The 12,432-nt window shown below is 41.5% G+C and overlaps 2 protein-coding genes across 2 annotated transcripts; both read right to left on the bottom strand.

Moving 5' to 3' along the window:
* Positions 1–51: 51 nt before the first annotated feature.
* On the bottom strand, positions 52–3,935 carry LOC124067820 (zinc finger protein 615-like). The gene is made up of 4 exons (XM_046405464.1): positions 3,512–3,935; positions 2,689–2,789; positions 2,519–2,594; positions 52–1,655 (listed from the first exon to the last, which is right to left on the bottom strand). Exons 1-4 carry the CDS (start codon positions 3,804–3,806, stop codon positions 859–861), a joined length of 1,269 nt encoding a protein of 422 aa, XP_046261420.1. The 5' UTR covers positions 3,807–3,935; the 3' UTR covers positions 52–858.
* An 864-nt stretch (positions 3,936–4,799) lies between these two features.
* smtnl1 (smoothelin-like 1) lies at positions 4,800–9,233 on the bottom strand. The gene is made up of 5 exons (XM_046405463.1): positions 8,924–9,233; positions 6,724–7,379; positions 6,508–6,622; positions 6,200–6,351; positions 4,800–5,429 (listed from the first exon to the last, which is right to left on the bottom strand). The coding sequence occupies exons 1-5, from the start codon at positions 9,005–9,007 to the stop codon at positions 5,051–5,053; spliced, it is 1,386 nt and encodes a 461-aa protein (XP_046261419.1). The 5' UTR covers positions 9,008–9,233; the 3' UTR covers positions 4,800–5,050.
* Between the last annotated feature and the right edge of the window lie 3,199 nt (positions 9,234–12,432).

The raw sequence follows: 12,432 nt of genomic DNA, 5'->3' as shown, positions 1-12,432 counted from the left end.
ACAATGCTGCACTCTAGAGGTGCAAAATAATAAGAGACTTGCTGGAAGCTGTTAAAAAAATCATCACAATATTTAATCATAATTTTACATCAAGATTACAGCCACAGTGAACTGATTATTGCTCACTCTGAAATTAACCAGAAAGTACAAAAAAGAAGACAAAAATAGACAGACAACAGACACAACATTGGAGGTAGTTTGCTTTTTAAGTGAAACACATGCAGATACACAAATGAGAGACAGGTAAACGTCCCTCTCCTCATGCCGGGTGTCCGGCTCACTGTACAATAAGCCAAACATTTCTAATTCCTAACAAGTTTTAATGTTTAGACTGACGGATCCGAGTGTGAACTTTATAGTCAATATATCCGGGAATTTCTGCCAAATGTGTGATGGGTTAAACTGATAAACTTCTGCACAGCTTTATAACACTTTACATCAACACTCTTGCAACAGTTTTTATTGTACCAAGCGTAGTATTTGGCATGATGACAAATATATTGTGACACAACAGTGATTCATGAACCACACAGTAACTGAATATGCAGTAAAATAAATGAGCAAGACTGCTCTGTGGCAATATTACAGACAGGATTGTTGCATCAACGTCAACTTTAATGTGAATACCTTCATTTGCAGGCATTTAATTCATTTGATTAAAAAAAAATCCCTTTCATGACCTCTTTTTTCTTTTTTTTAAACATATCACCCATAACTGTACCATAGTTACCGCAAAGCCCTTGTCCCTCCTCCCTGCCCTGTTTCCTCCAATAACAACGTTACAGCTTATAAGCGTTAACAGCAGCAGAAAAGTCAAGATGGCAACCGCGAGAATCACTGGCAGGGAGTTTTGCTTGGTCAGAGCGCTCCGTTAGCGTTGTGTGTGATCATGTGTCTGCGCAGGTTGCTGGGGTTGTTGAAGCTGGCCGTGCACTGGCTGCAGCTGTAGGGCTTCTCTCCAGAGTGAGTCCTCAGGTGGATCTTCAGGCTGCCGTTCTGTGTGAAGCGCTTCCCACACTGCGTACAAGCGTACGGCTTCTCTCCTGTGTGAATGCGCATGTGGATTGTCAGCGTGGTCTTGCTGACGAACGACTTGCCGCAGAACGAACAAGGAATGGGCGTCTCCCCGGTGTGAGTTGCCCGGTGTACAATCAAGTCTTCACGACTGAGGAAGAGCTTGCCGCAGAAGTTGCAATCCAGGGCTTTGTTGACGGCGTGAGGGAAGACGTTCTGCTGCTGGGGAAACTGGCTGACATGACTGGTGTGTCCCGCATGACCATCAGCTCCTACTGCTGGTGTTTTTATTGCAGGATTCAGCGCTGTTGAAGCCATGTGGGAATGATTTCTTTCCAGCTGACCGTTTCTTGCCAGCGCAACATTGTTCTCTTGCCCTGGGGCTCTGTCATTGCCGCCAGCGGTGAAGTTCAGGAGGCTGTCATGGGTTACATTGTGGTCAGGAGACAGAGAGCCAAAAGCCTGGAGTTCAGAGGCGGTGAAGAGGCTATCACTCATCTCCCGCAGAGGCCCTTCTCCTCGTCCGTGAACGCTCACAATTCTCAGCTCCTTGTCATTATCTGTCAGGCAAGACGACTCTATATTCCCACTCCCTGTATCAACACCACCCTGCGCACTTAGGTTTGCAGCATCATCCTGACCTAAAGAGGCAAATCACAAAATGATATTATGATACGGGGATTATGTGTAAGAAATATCTAGACTGAGATTTAAGAGTGAAAAACTCTTGGCTAAACAAAATGCCTTTGATCAAGCACTGAATCAGCCAATGCAGGACTTTAAACAGTTGTGTGTCATGGCTTGAATCCTGCCATTCATGTCGTTTCAGTCCACAACGTCTTATAATGAAAAATCCTGAAAGCCCACACACTGACATCCGACGTGACTTATGCTTAGCCAGTATGTCGTCCTATTCATTATTTTATGCTGGCTCATGAAAAATGACTTCATACTAACAATGCTCATTAAGTATTGTCTGTGTGGCCCCTTCCTAATAACATAATATATATTTGCCTTACATCAACAATGGCATATGACGTCATACTCCATTGTAACAAAGAACATGGCCAGTCTTACCAGAACAGATCTAGTCACATGAAGTCAGCAGCTATGAATCCACTCTTCTGCTGATATGCATTTTGGAAGACAAAAAATTCTATTCAATCGAGGACCTGCTTGTGAGCTCCTTAGCAAGATGCAGAATTGTTCGCATGAAATGGTCACTCACTGACAAGCAAGTATAACATGAATAACTAGAATTACCACCTTGAGGTTGTAAACCCCAACACACCAGACAACTTGCAAGTATATGCTATGCAGTTATGTGTGTTTGTCAAAACTCACATATGCGGCGAAGAACAAAAGGAAGTGTAGTTCTACAGTAATCACTACAATGACATATTCCAGTGAATAAGCATTACGGTACTATTTTTGCACGGGAGTTTAGAGTACTGATAGGAAGCTTCCAGCGAGGGGCGAAGTTACGTAAAAACAGCCTACTCACCTACAACTGATCCACATCCTCCAACATCATCTTCATCTTTGATCAGGATGATGTCTGGGGTCTCCACATCTGCACACTAATAAGTAAGCATACATACGTGTGAGTAAACCAAACCTCAAAAAACAAAACTGTCAGTTAATGTGAACACGTGCGCCGTGTGCTTTGTTTACTTCCACTCGAGTGGCAGAGCAGGAAGTCTTGCTCTCTGGTCGTAGAGAAATAGAAGCAGATTCCACAGCAGACTTTTGAGACACTGGTGGCTTAAAAACAACTATAAGGGGGGAAAAAGACACAATTTCAGGAAAGCTGATGGTGACAAATGAGTAGGAGGGCTGTATGTGTGAGCAGGTGTCTACTATCAGTATTTATAACACCAGAATGGCAAATTAATTGCAAATAAATAACCTAATAGAGAAAGTTATATTTTCAGGAGTGGATCATTTACAGTTGGACACAAGACAAATCTGCTGCACCAGTTCTATTTTAGGCTTTGCCATAAATACTGGTCTTGTAAACTTCTGGTGATCACTTTTGTTTGCAGCAATGGCAATGATATTGCAATAAAATGTATGGACTTAGAAAACCCCTCTGCCAATCTATAGATTTTTTTTTAACCCAGAGATTATACATACTTTATAATCCCACAGCGATCCACAATATCTTTTATATAAGCACTTTAACACCAACACTGTAGTTAGCCTTGAAAATTTGCTATTGTTTAACAATAATCATTCAAAAACTGAATCTTGCAAAGGGAAACAAACCCAATTCACATTTAACTCATATTTATAAACTTAAGGGGCACGAGGGGATAACTTTGGAGGTGGTGACGTATGTGCCACGTGATAAGGAATCAATTTATTGCCAATTTGACTGCAGTTCAGATATTCTGCTTTTATTGCACAAACGTCATTAAAGCAACTATTGCAGCGACCGAATGGAAATTTGTTTTGTTTTGTTTTTTAATGTGAATAAAGTCAAAGTCCTCGTTACCTTGTGATTTAGCTCGTGGTTTGGGGATATTCCCTCTCATCGGCGAAAAGCGGCTGGCCTGGCGGTTCGTCCTGGTCTGCAGCCTGAGCGAGAAGAGCTCACTCCTCATCACCTTCATCCTCAACCTCAGCACTTCGTTTTCCTTCAGACTCTGAGTTAAATGCAGGCGGAGAGAAGCCGAGCTCTCCGAGAACAGCTGACTGATTTCCGTCACCGCCGCTTTCACCAGAACGTCCATTATGGACAAAAGCTGGGACTCCAGATTCAGGCTGCCCGGTGGCATGTCTGTAGACATTTTATACTTTGCTCCCGCCGAGAATTACGTTGGAAAAAACCGCAGCACAGTCGGTGAGTTAGCTTCCAAAAAGGAACAACACAATGGCCTTTCCAATAGCGTGACGCCTATTACCGTAACTCATAGAAAGCGGGGGCAGGTTTGGTTGACGTTGTCCTGGTTTTCTTCTTGGAGCCAAAACAGTAAGCAGCGCAGTCAATTATATTTTAATCTATGGCCTGATTTAGATATTAGAGGTAACTAGAAAGTAAGTAAGCAGACTAATTAAAGAGTAAGGTGTTCAGGTGGTTATCATCACTATTGCTTTTTTTAACTTTATTACTGATAAGCCATACCAAAGACAGAACATTGGCTTAAACTATACAATGGAGTTACAGTTTTTAATGAAGTTGTGTATATCCATTTTGAGTAAGTAAAGAAGTATGAAAAAGACAAAGGCCCAGTTTAGATAGGCACATGTTTTTAGCACTTGTCTGATGTGTGTGTGTTCCTTAAGGAAAAGTCCATAGAGGACTCAGGACATTCACATTCTGGACCAAAAAGACTGATGGTTTGAGAGAGGCATAAAAAGAGACCACCTGTGTCCACATAGGACCACCATCTTTGAACAGAGACGGTGGCTTACAACACCAACGTTCAGCCACCTATAGTGCAGCCTTGAGATCCCTCCCCAGATTGTTTAATCTCCATTCACACCATCCCTCATGTGACCCTAACGACCCCACTAGAGGTTAAATACCTGGGACTCCCCACCGGTTTTGGAACCGATGAAGCGTACATTTAAAGTTAGATTTCTCATACTTTCACTGTATCAAACTTCTATATTGTGTAATATCATTTATGTGCTATAAAATACTACTGTCCCTCAACGTGCTGCCATCGTGAACACACCATCCATGTCCTGAGCATCGCATGTCCCTTCAACAAAAAGATTTCTTGTTGTATGATCAACTTTCCAATTCACGATACTTTTTTTTTGAAACACACACCAAATGGAGGAAACAAACATCTCTGCTTTATGTGTATACAACAACATGCCAGTGAATGAAAAAAAAAACAGAAGTACACTTTCAAACGTACAGCTAACTGTAAATCACATTGCCAGCATTTGAGTCAATGTGCATCTTTACTGTTCCAGTAGTCGGTCTTAAAGTCCTACTCACTCCGACTTACTCAACATAATACCATAAGCATGAACAATCTTTTTGGTCTTTTCAGTCTTTGTCTTTGTTGTCAGTATTTTTCTAGGACTCTGCCTCGACCAACCCTCCTCCATCTCCCTCCATCTCACAGCTGTTTGGTGCACTTTCTTTCTCAGCGGTTCCTCCTGTCTCTGTAGCATCTCCCTGTTTACCATCTCGGCCCTCCGTCGTCTCGTTCTCAGCAGACTCTCCCTCATCCTTCTCTGGTGACACCCCCCCTGCTCCATCCTCTGCTTTCACATCTCCATCATCACCAGCCTTGTCTTTCTCCTCCTTCTCTTTGTCCCTCCTCTCTTTCTCTATTTTGGTGAGGCTGTGACAGAGGGACTGGACATATGTGAAGACACACATGGGGTCAGGGTTGTAACCCATCATGAGCATGTCACCCACTTCCAGCAGAGGGCAGCAGTCAGCGAGGGACCTGCCAGGGAGCGAGGTGGACAGGAAAGCAAACAAGTGAACTGAAGTGGGACAGCGCAGAGACACATATTACATATACAGGGAGGATGGGGACAAATTGTGAAAACAACATTGACACATCATCTCCTTTTGAGTTGAAATGGTGAACACGTTTGTAAATTCAGCGGTTGTGCAGTGTTTGTGGTTATTATTCATTTGGAGGTGAGTGTTTCGGCCGCCTGACAGATGTACGTCCAATATTCATTCTCTTCTAACTCTGTTTTTGGTCTCTACCAACTGAGGGAAAAATCAGTTTCATTACAATGAAAACTGTGAGTTTTCATCACTATGGGAGTGATGAGATTGAACCAACACAATAAAATTGTGGACAGCTAATACTATGACCTGAAACTCACTGCAAAGTTGTGTTACACCAAGATAAAATGCAGATTCAGGTCACAAATTTTAGCATATTTGTCACCATGAGTGACTGTTTTTACATTGCTTTTGCATTGTTATTACAAAGACATTGATTATAGCCACTTTAATTCTAATACACTAAAAACCACCTCTTGGCTCTCCAGACAACTTAGTTCTAACTTAAACGTATTGTCGGAGGTGGTTTTGCTTTTACTACAGTAGGCTTTATTGTATTTTGTGTTGTATGTACTATAAGCTTTCAGTGTCATTAATTGTCTTGTTGTTATTATGTCAATGCTTTGTGCTTTTATGCTGTCTTGCTGCAAAAGAATTTTGTCTTATTGGACAGGAAGTGAAATAAATAAGCCATACTCTGCTGTTTGGAAGGCCAGAGTGAAGTTTTTCTCCCTGTCTTTTGGGTTCAAAGAACTGTAGTCAAAAGCATCAGGAAAGAAACGGTGGATCAGAGCACAGAATGCCAGCCCATCACTCCAGGATGATGAGAAGTTTTCTATATTGACACCCTACAAGATCAAGGGAAAGGCAGATGTTAACTTAGAAGAGAGCAAACCATCTACACAAAGGCTTATTTATATTACTTTGTAAGTCATGTGGTCCCAAAATCTAGCTGAAAATCCAAAAACATGGAGCATCTGATGAAGAGTCTGTGCTGAACTGACCTCATAGTTGCGAGTCTTGTTGTGACACCAATGAAGAATCTTCTGTTTGATTGAAGCTCCCGTAGCCAGAGCTGTAGATGACCTCTGAATCTTGAAGTTGCGGGGAATGGGTGTCCTAAAAATGTTACAGTATTTTTACAGTTTCCTTTATTAGACCGCACTTTAGTGTCACTCTCTAAATCTATTTGAGCTACTGGCTATCAAACAGTGACTTACTCTGGTGCACCTTGCTGAAACTTGGCAATGATGTCGTTTTTTGCGGCTGCTCTAATCGACCTTGCAGAGGGTCTCGGGCGTGAGAGCGAAGAGGAGGCAGGACCACTCTTTCTTTTGGTCTTCCCTTGCTTTTCTAACTCCTTCATCTTTCCTTTGTCCTTTGTTTCTACAGCCACTTCCTTATCTTGTTTTTTCTTTTCAGTTCTTTTTGCAGCTTTTTCATCCACATCTTTTCTTGCTTCTTTTGTCTTTTCCTCTGTTTTCTCTTTCTCATTGTTTTTGTCCTTCATCTCCTCTCCATCTCTCCCAGTCTCACAACTGTTGACCTCTTCCACCTGTCCTTTCTTGTCTTCCTCTCTCTCTTCCTCCCCATCTTTTTCTCTTCTCGTTGCTTCAGGATCCTTAACATCAACATCAGTGGACCCTTTATCCTTATCATGTCCAGCCTCTTCAGCATCATCCTCAAGATGCTTTGATGCAGCAGTCTGAGGCTTATCTGTGTCGCCGACCCTGGCATTCTCTTCTCCTCCCTGCTCTTGTGTTGAATCCTTCTCCCCCTCTTCCCCCACCTCCATTACCTCCTGACCTTCTGCTATTTCCTTTCCTGGAGATATTCTCCCAGGATCTCTACTCTCCTCCAGCTCTGGCTCATCTGTCTGGAAAAAAAAACAAAAACAACATTAACAATCAAATCTGCAAAGATTATCTGATAAACGAGCTACAGAGTGCATAATGTGCATCTGTCTGTGCACATTTCTGCAGCTATGTTAAATTTTTCACATTTAACCTGTACATCTGTTGAAAAACATGCCTCGCCTCTATAAATTTTTAATAGTTTCTCAATTTCATGAAGATTTTTGTTTGTAAATGGTATTCAAATATTCAACTTTTATCTTGTTGTTTTCCTAATTATTCTTAACGTTGGGTAAACAACATATCCAAATTTTATGCTTATTTCTTTTAATTTTCCAAATGTTGATGATGTATCTCTCGTGTGCCATTAAACCTAAACATTTTTCCAATGAGATCAAGAGGAGTGCTGTATCACCTGTTCTTTCATCAATGTGTCACATCATTTAAAATAAGCCTGACTGACCCATGGGGATAAATACATGTAAAATACTGTTTGCTCATTCCTTCACCTACAACCTTGAGGCATGAAAGGGAAATGCTCACAAGGCTCAGTCATTCACAAAAGAGGGTGTGGAGAGGTTCACTACATTCTGAAAAATGCACTGGCAAATGGTTCAACAGTTTAAGAGCATTTCTCAAGGAATAATGTTTAAAAGTCCTTCACAATACTGACAGTAAATAATAGTATCAATTAAAGGATATTGACGAGTGGAACAGTAATACACTTTGTCGTTATCCTGCTACTGTTCTTCTGCACTTTCACTGAGATGAATTTCAATTTCAGTTTAATTAGTTTTAAGAAGAAGATTAAATCAACTTGTTATCTTGTTTGGATTATCGAGAGCATAACTTCTGTTTGAAAGATGACTTTATGTAAGCTGTACTAAAATTAGTGTCCGCACTTCACTCTCGGGATATCATGGTCCTCGAACTAAAGAGGATAGTGTAATGTGAGACCTGAAGCTCTACTCTGGGACTTATTGAGTATCTCACTTATTTGAATACAGGCTCAGTGGTTGAACCTTCAGATGGAAAATTTGCCGTTCGTATTTTTTAAATCATGTCTCAACCTAACATGTTAGTCAGCTTCTTCCTGGAATGAACGTCTTTTCTTATGTCATGAGTGCTATTAACCTGAAAAGGAAATAAGTACAATACATACAGTTTTTAAGCTTGACTAAAATATGCCAAACACCATACTCCTATTGGAGAGCAACCATATTTGAAATGCTGTATATTGAGTAAAATATCAGTATTATGACCTACACCAGGTCAGGCCTTGCAGAGGTGACTCAACAAAGGAAATAGGAAACTCCATGGTGCATTTGCATGTGTACAGGAGCATTGCTTTGCATAACTTGTGCGTCTCTGTGTATTGCGTTCTTCAGCCAGGAGTAAGAACAGGTGTAGCAAGGCCTCTCCTGTCCTGCTATCCAAACACCACACCACAACTGTGGCCACAAATGCCCTTTGGATTGGAATGCCACTCACTGTGGATTTAACAAATGTGAGAACTTTTATATAACATGTAAAAAAAACAAACAAAAAAAAACAAAAAAACACAGACCTGGCTGTTGTTGTTGTTGGTGTCAGTCTGACCGGTCATTTCTGTGGACCCAGGTGTCTCCTGGCTGGGAGATTCTTCGTCCATGTCTGTTTATCCACTGGGTCAAAAGTGAAATCAGACGTGCCCCGAGATCCCTTCTGTCTTCCCTAGAAAGTTTTCATTCAAGCGTCTTCACGGGACTCTGCTGGATGTCTCTTTCTGTCTCTCTCCGCTTCTCGCTACTTTGCTTCCTTGTCTCCCTTTCTCCCCCTCTCTGTCAGCACTACCCCTTGTTTGGCATGTGCGTGTTGGTTTGTGGATATCTGCCTTTAACCCCATTCACCCGACACCCCCTCTCTCTCTCCCCCCCGCTTTGTGAGGATTCCTATGCTTCTTTATCTGACCTTTTGAACAACACAGGGTCCCGAAATAGAGTTGCAGTGACATAGGCTCAGTCCACCGAGCCAGACAGCTGCGTCTGCTGTGGAAACCACGGCTGTACACACACACACACACACACATATATATTATACAATACACATGTGGGTGTATGCATGCAGGTCTTTAAACAAGCTTAACCTCAAAGACACATCAGTCTGCCATTACTGTTTAGCTCTTAATGTAAAGTTTTGTCAATCAAATGAAGACCACTTTATTACCAGGAGTTACGTGAGCTGATCGATACCACTCTCATTTTATACAGTAAGTATGAAGCTACCATCAGGGTACAATTAGTTTAGTGTAGCATACATACAGAAAACAATTTAGCATTGCAAAAATACTTTTTTTTTGTTCAGCCAAGTTAAAGCACACCCTCCCTGTCTTTGTATGGATTAAACATGTATATAGATCAACTGCAATTGAGTGGTCCTTAAGGGGGCTCCAGGGGGTCTCCAGAAAAAAGAGTAATAATTTATTTCCAGTATAATTCCATCCACAAGTTGTTCTAGTGATGTGTTGTGTATGACTATTTTGATCACGTGCTTCATACACTCTCTGTTATAAAACATCTAAATGTGAAATTATTTTCAAATGAGGGAAACTGAAGCAAATGAGGGTCTGTGGTCTAATTTGTCTCAAATTAGGGGTCCTTAAAGTCAAAAGGTTTGAGAACGACTGCTGCATCGAGGGTGTCAGTCACATACATCAACTTCACACACTCCCAAGCTCTTAACTGATGTTAACCCATCAGAAAGTGCTGGGCTTTTGTACATTTACCACTATGTTGTACAAAGGATTAAGAGTTATATAACTAATTTAACTCATTTATAACTTACTTAACTTAAATAACTCACTGTTCTTTCAGTTTTTTTCCTAACCTGTTCTCCCATTTGACTCTCCCCGTCCACCATTATTTAGGCTAACTTCTCGGCAAATGCTTCTCTTCTGCATCTCTTTTTGTCCTCCCACTCAACAGTAAATTGCAGATAATATACATTGTTCAAACGGTGTATTCTTCTAAAGTGGCTGCATGGTTTAACAAGATGACTCCAGTTTCTCAACTTGGCGTCCAGGCTGAACGATGTATCAAGTCATTCAACACAAAACAGATGGTTTTAAAAATAAATGTCTATCTTTGTTCCCACTCTGTCATTATCTCCTTCTCCCCACATCCTTCTTCTCCTCCTCCCTTCTGCCCAAGTCTTGGAGGCTATAAATATGTTGACGCCTTTTTGTTTATCTGTTTTACTCCCTCCCACTCAGGGCCCAGTCCCTAGAGCGCTATAAAAATGAAAGCAGCCATGAAACAGTGAATGTTGTATTGACTTGATACCGTGTTGACGATGAAACAATGAGTGTGTTTCTGTGTTGCAGTGTGTGTGTGCTCATGCATGTATTCACAATACAGGCTGCCTTTATCTACAGCAGGATGAGGTAAACTACTCTTCCTGTGAGCTTCTACTACATACCAGGATCCTGATATGACGTACTTGATTTCACTTGTTTTCACAAGGTCAGACAAAGAGGAAGACAGAGATAAAATGAATCAGCTCATTTTGTTGTCACTGTTCTTTATGAGTCATTAATAAATTGGAACTCATCATGCAGTGTCTAATGTACTGATCTGATCTGGAGTCAGACGTGCTACCATTGTGCAACAAGGCCTTTACACGCATGCTGCAGCGGCGCTTTAAATGGATGCCACTATGCCAGAGTAAGTTTAAATGTTGTGTGATACGCTGAAGGTGATGACCCAGAATAACTTCAAACATTTTATTAATATTTCTGATGGATCACCATTAAACATATACTTAGTTCCCCTGCTAACTTGGGCAAGGTCACAAAGAGTTTCAGGTGTTTGGGAAGACACAGGGAGGAAGCGTCAGCACAATCTGTTCCACAACATCTGCAGTAAAAAAACTGTTGAAATCTTCCATACTTGATTTCGCTACACTTCCAGTGCTCCTAGTCTGGTACGACAGTGAAGGCCTTAGCTCAAGGTAATCATGCATCCCAGATGCCTACAGGTCTACTGGCCTACAGGTACAAAGCAAAAAGTTGCAGGTCCTCATTTTATAATCATGGTTAAGGTTGAGCTGTAGTTTCACTGGGTTACATTGGGTTCATATGTTTATACAGTTGTCAAAGCCTGAGAAATGGCCACACAACTGGAACCATTAACAACTCCAGAGCAGAGACTCCTCATGCTGTGAGGTAGTTTGACCATCCTAGACATTTTAGTTTTGGTTGCCACCTTCTGCAAGGATCCATTTTCAAATAATAATCTTGAAGCCTGGAATCAGACACTTTTTTGAATTCAGAGAGTCTTTTTCAAGCTATAGGGAAAGCACTAATGACCTTGAAAGAAAAGAGAAATATCAGTACAGGTTGCAACAAGGACTACAGGAAGTCATTTGTGCCTCTTTTGTTTCCATAGGAAGGAGCATGTTGAGGCAGTGGCTGTGCAAAAACCTGTTCATAACCGGCCATCACAGGACTTGTCATAGGTTGCCTGGGAGCCTCCACCTCTTTGTGGAAGAGGTGGAGGACTACAAGTACCTAGGAATGGTGATCGGCAACAGACTGGACTGGACATATTAACACCAAGGCTGTGTACAAGAAGGGGATGAGCAAACTCTGTTTCCTGAGGAAGCTGAGATCCTTCAACGTGTGCAGCAAGATGTTGGAGATCTTCTACCAGTCTGTTGTTTCCAGTGCTATTTTTTCTGCTGTTGTGTGTTGGGGCAGCAGTATCAGACTTGATAAGATCATCAAGAAGACTGGCTCCGTACTTGGTCTCAGGCTAGACACTTTTGAGACTGTGGTGGAGAGGAGGATGCTGAATAACCTGTTAACCATCATGGACAATGATTAGCACCCTCTCCATCACACGGTAGACAGACAGCGGAGCACCTTCTTCTCTCTCAATAAAATCTATCTATCTATCTATCTATCTATCTATCTATCTATCTATCTATCTATCTATAATGCTGTTTCAGTTTCTCAAGGAAGTGTAAGTTTATTAATAGGTCACATGGTGGCGCCAAAAGACCAAACAATTCATAAATTTGCTCTAACCCTGGTTTTTA

This window comes from Scatophagus argus, chromosome 12, assembly GCF_020382885.2.
Source record: "Scatophagus argus isolate fScaArg1 chromosome 12, fScaArg1.pri, whole genome shotgun sequence".
Taxonomy (NCBI): Eukaryota; Metazoa; Chordata; class Actinopteri; family Scatophagidae; genus Scatophagus; species Scatophagus argus.
Note: the sequence above shows the minus strand (reverse complement) of the source record. Positions and strands in the feature narration are given on the sequence as shown.

Excerpts from the sequence above, each read along its gene's own strand:
- LOC124067820 (XM_046405464.1), bottom strand. The coding sequence starts at position 3,806 with ATGTCTACAGACATGCCACCGGGCAGCCTGAATCTGGAGTCCCAGCTT. Across the intron at positions 2,790-3,511 it reads ACCACGAGCTAAATCACAAG|TTGTTTTTAAGCCACCAGTG; the intron begins GTAACGAGGACT and ends CCCCCCTTATAG. Across the intron at positions 2,595-2,688 it reads GCTCTGCCACTCGAGTGGAA|TGTGCAGATGTGGAGACCCC; the intron begins GTAAACAAAGCA and ends CTTACTTATTAG.
- smtnl1 (XM_046405463.1), bottom strand. The coding sequence starts at position 9,007 with ATGGACGAAGAATCTCCCAGCCAGGAGACACCTGGGTCCACAGAAATG. Across the intron at positions 6,352-6,507 it reads ACAAGACTCGCAACTATGAG|GGTGTCAATATAGAAAACTT; the intron begins GTCAGTTCAGCA and ends TTGATCTTGTAG. Across the intron at positions 5,430-6,199 it reads CTGGCCTTCCAAACAGCAGA|GTCCCTCGCTGACTGCTGCC; the intron begins GTATGGCTTATT and ends GCTCCCTGGCAG.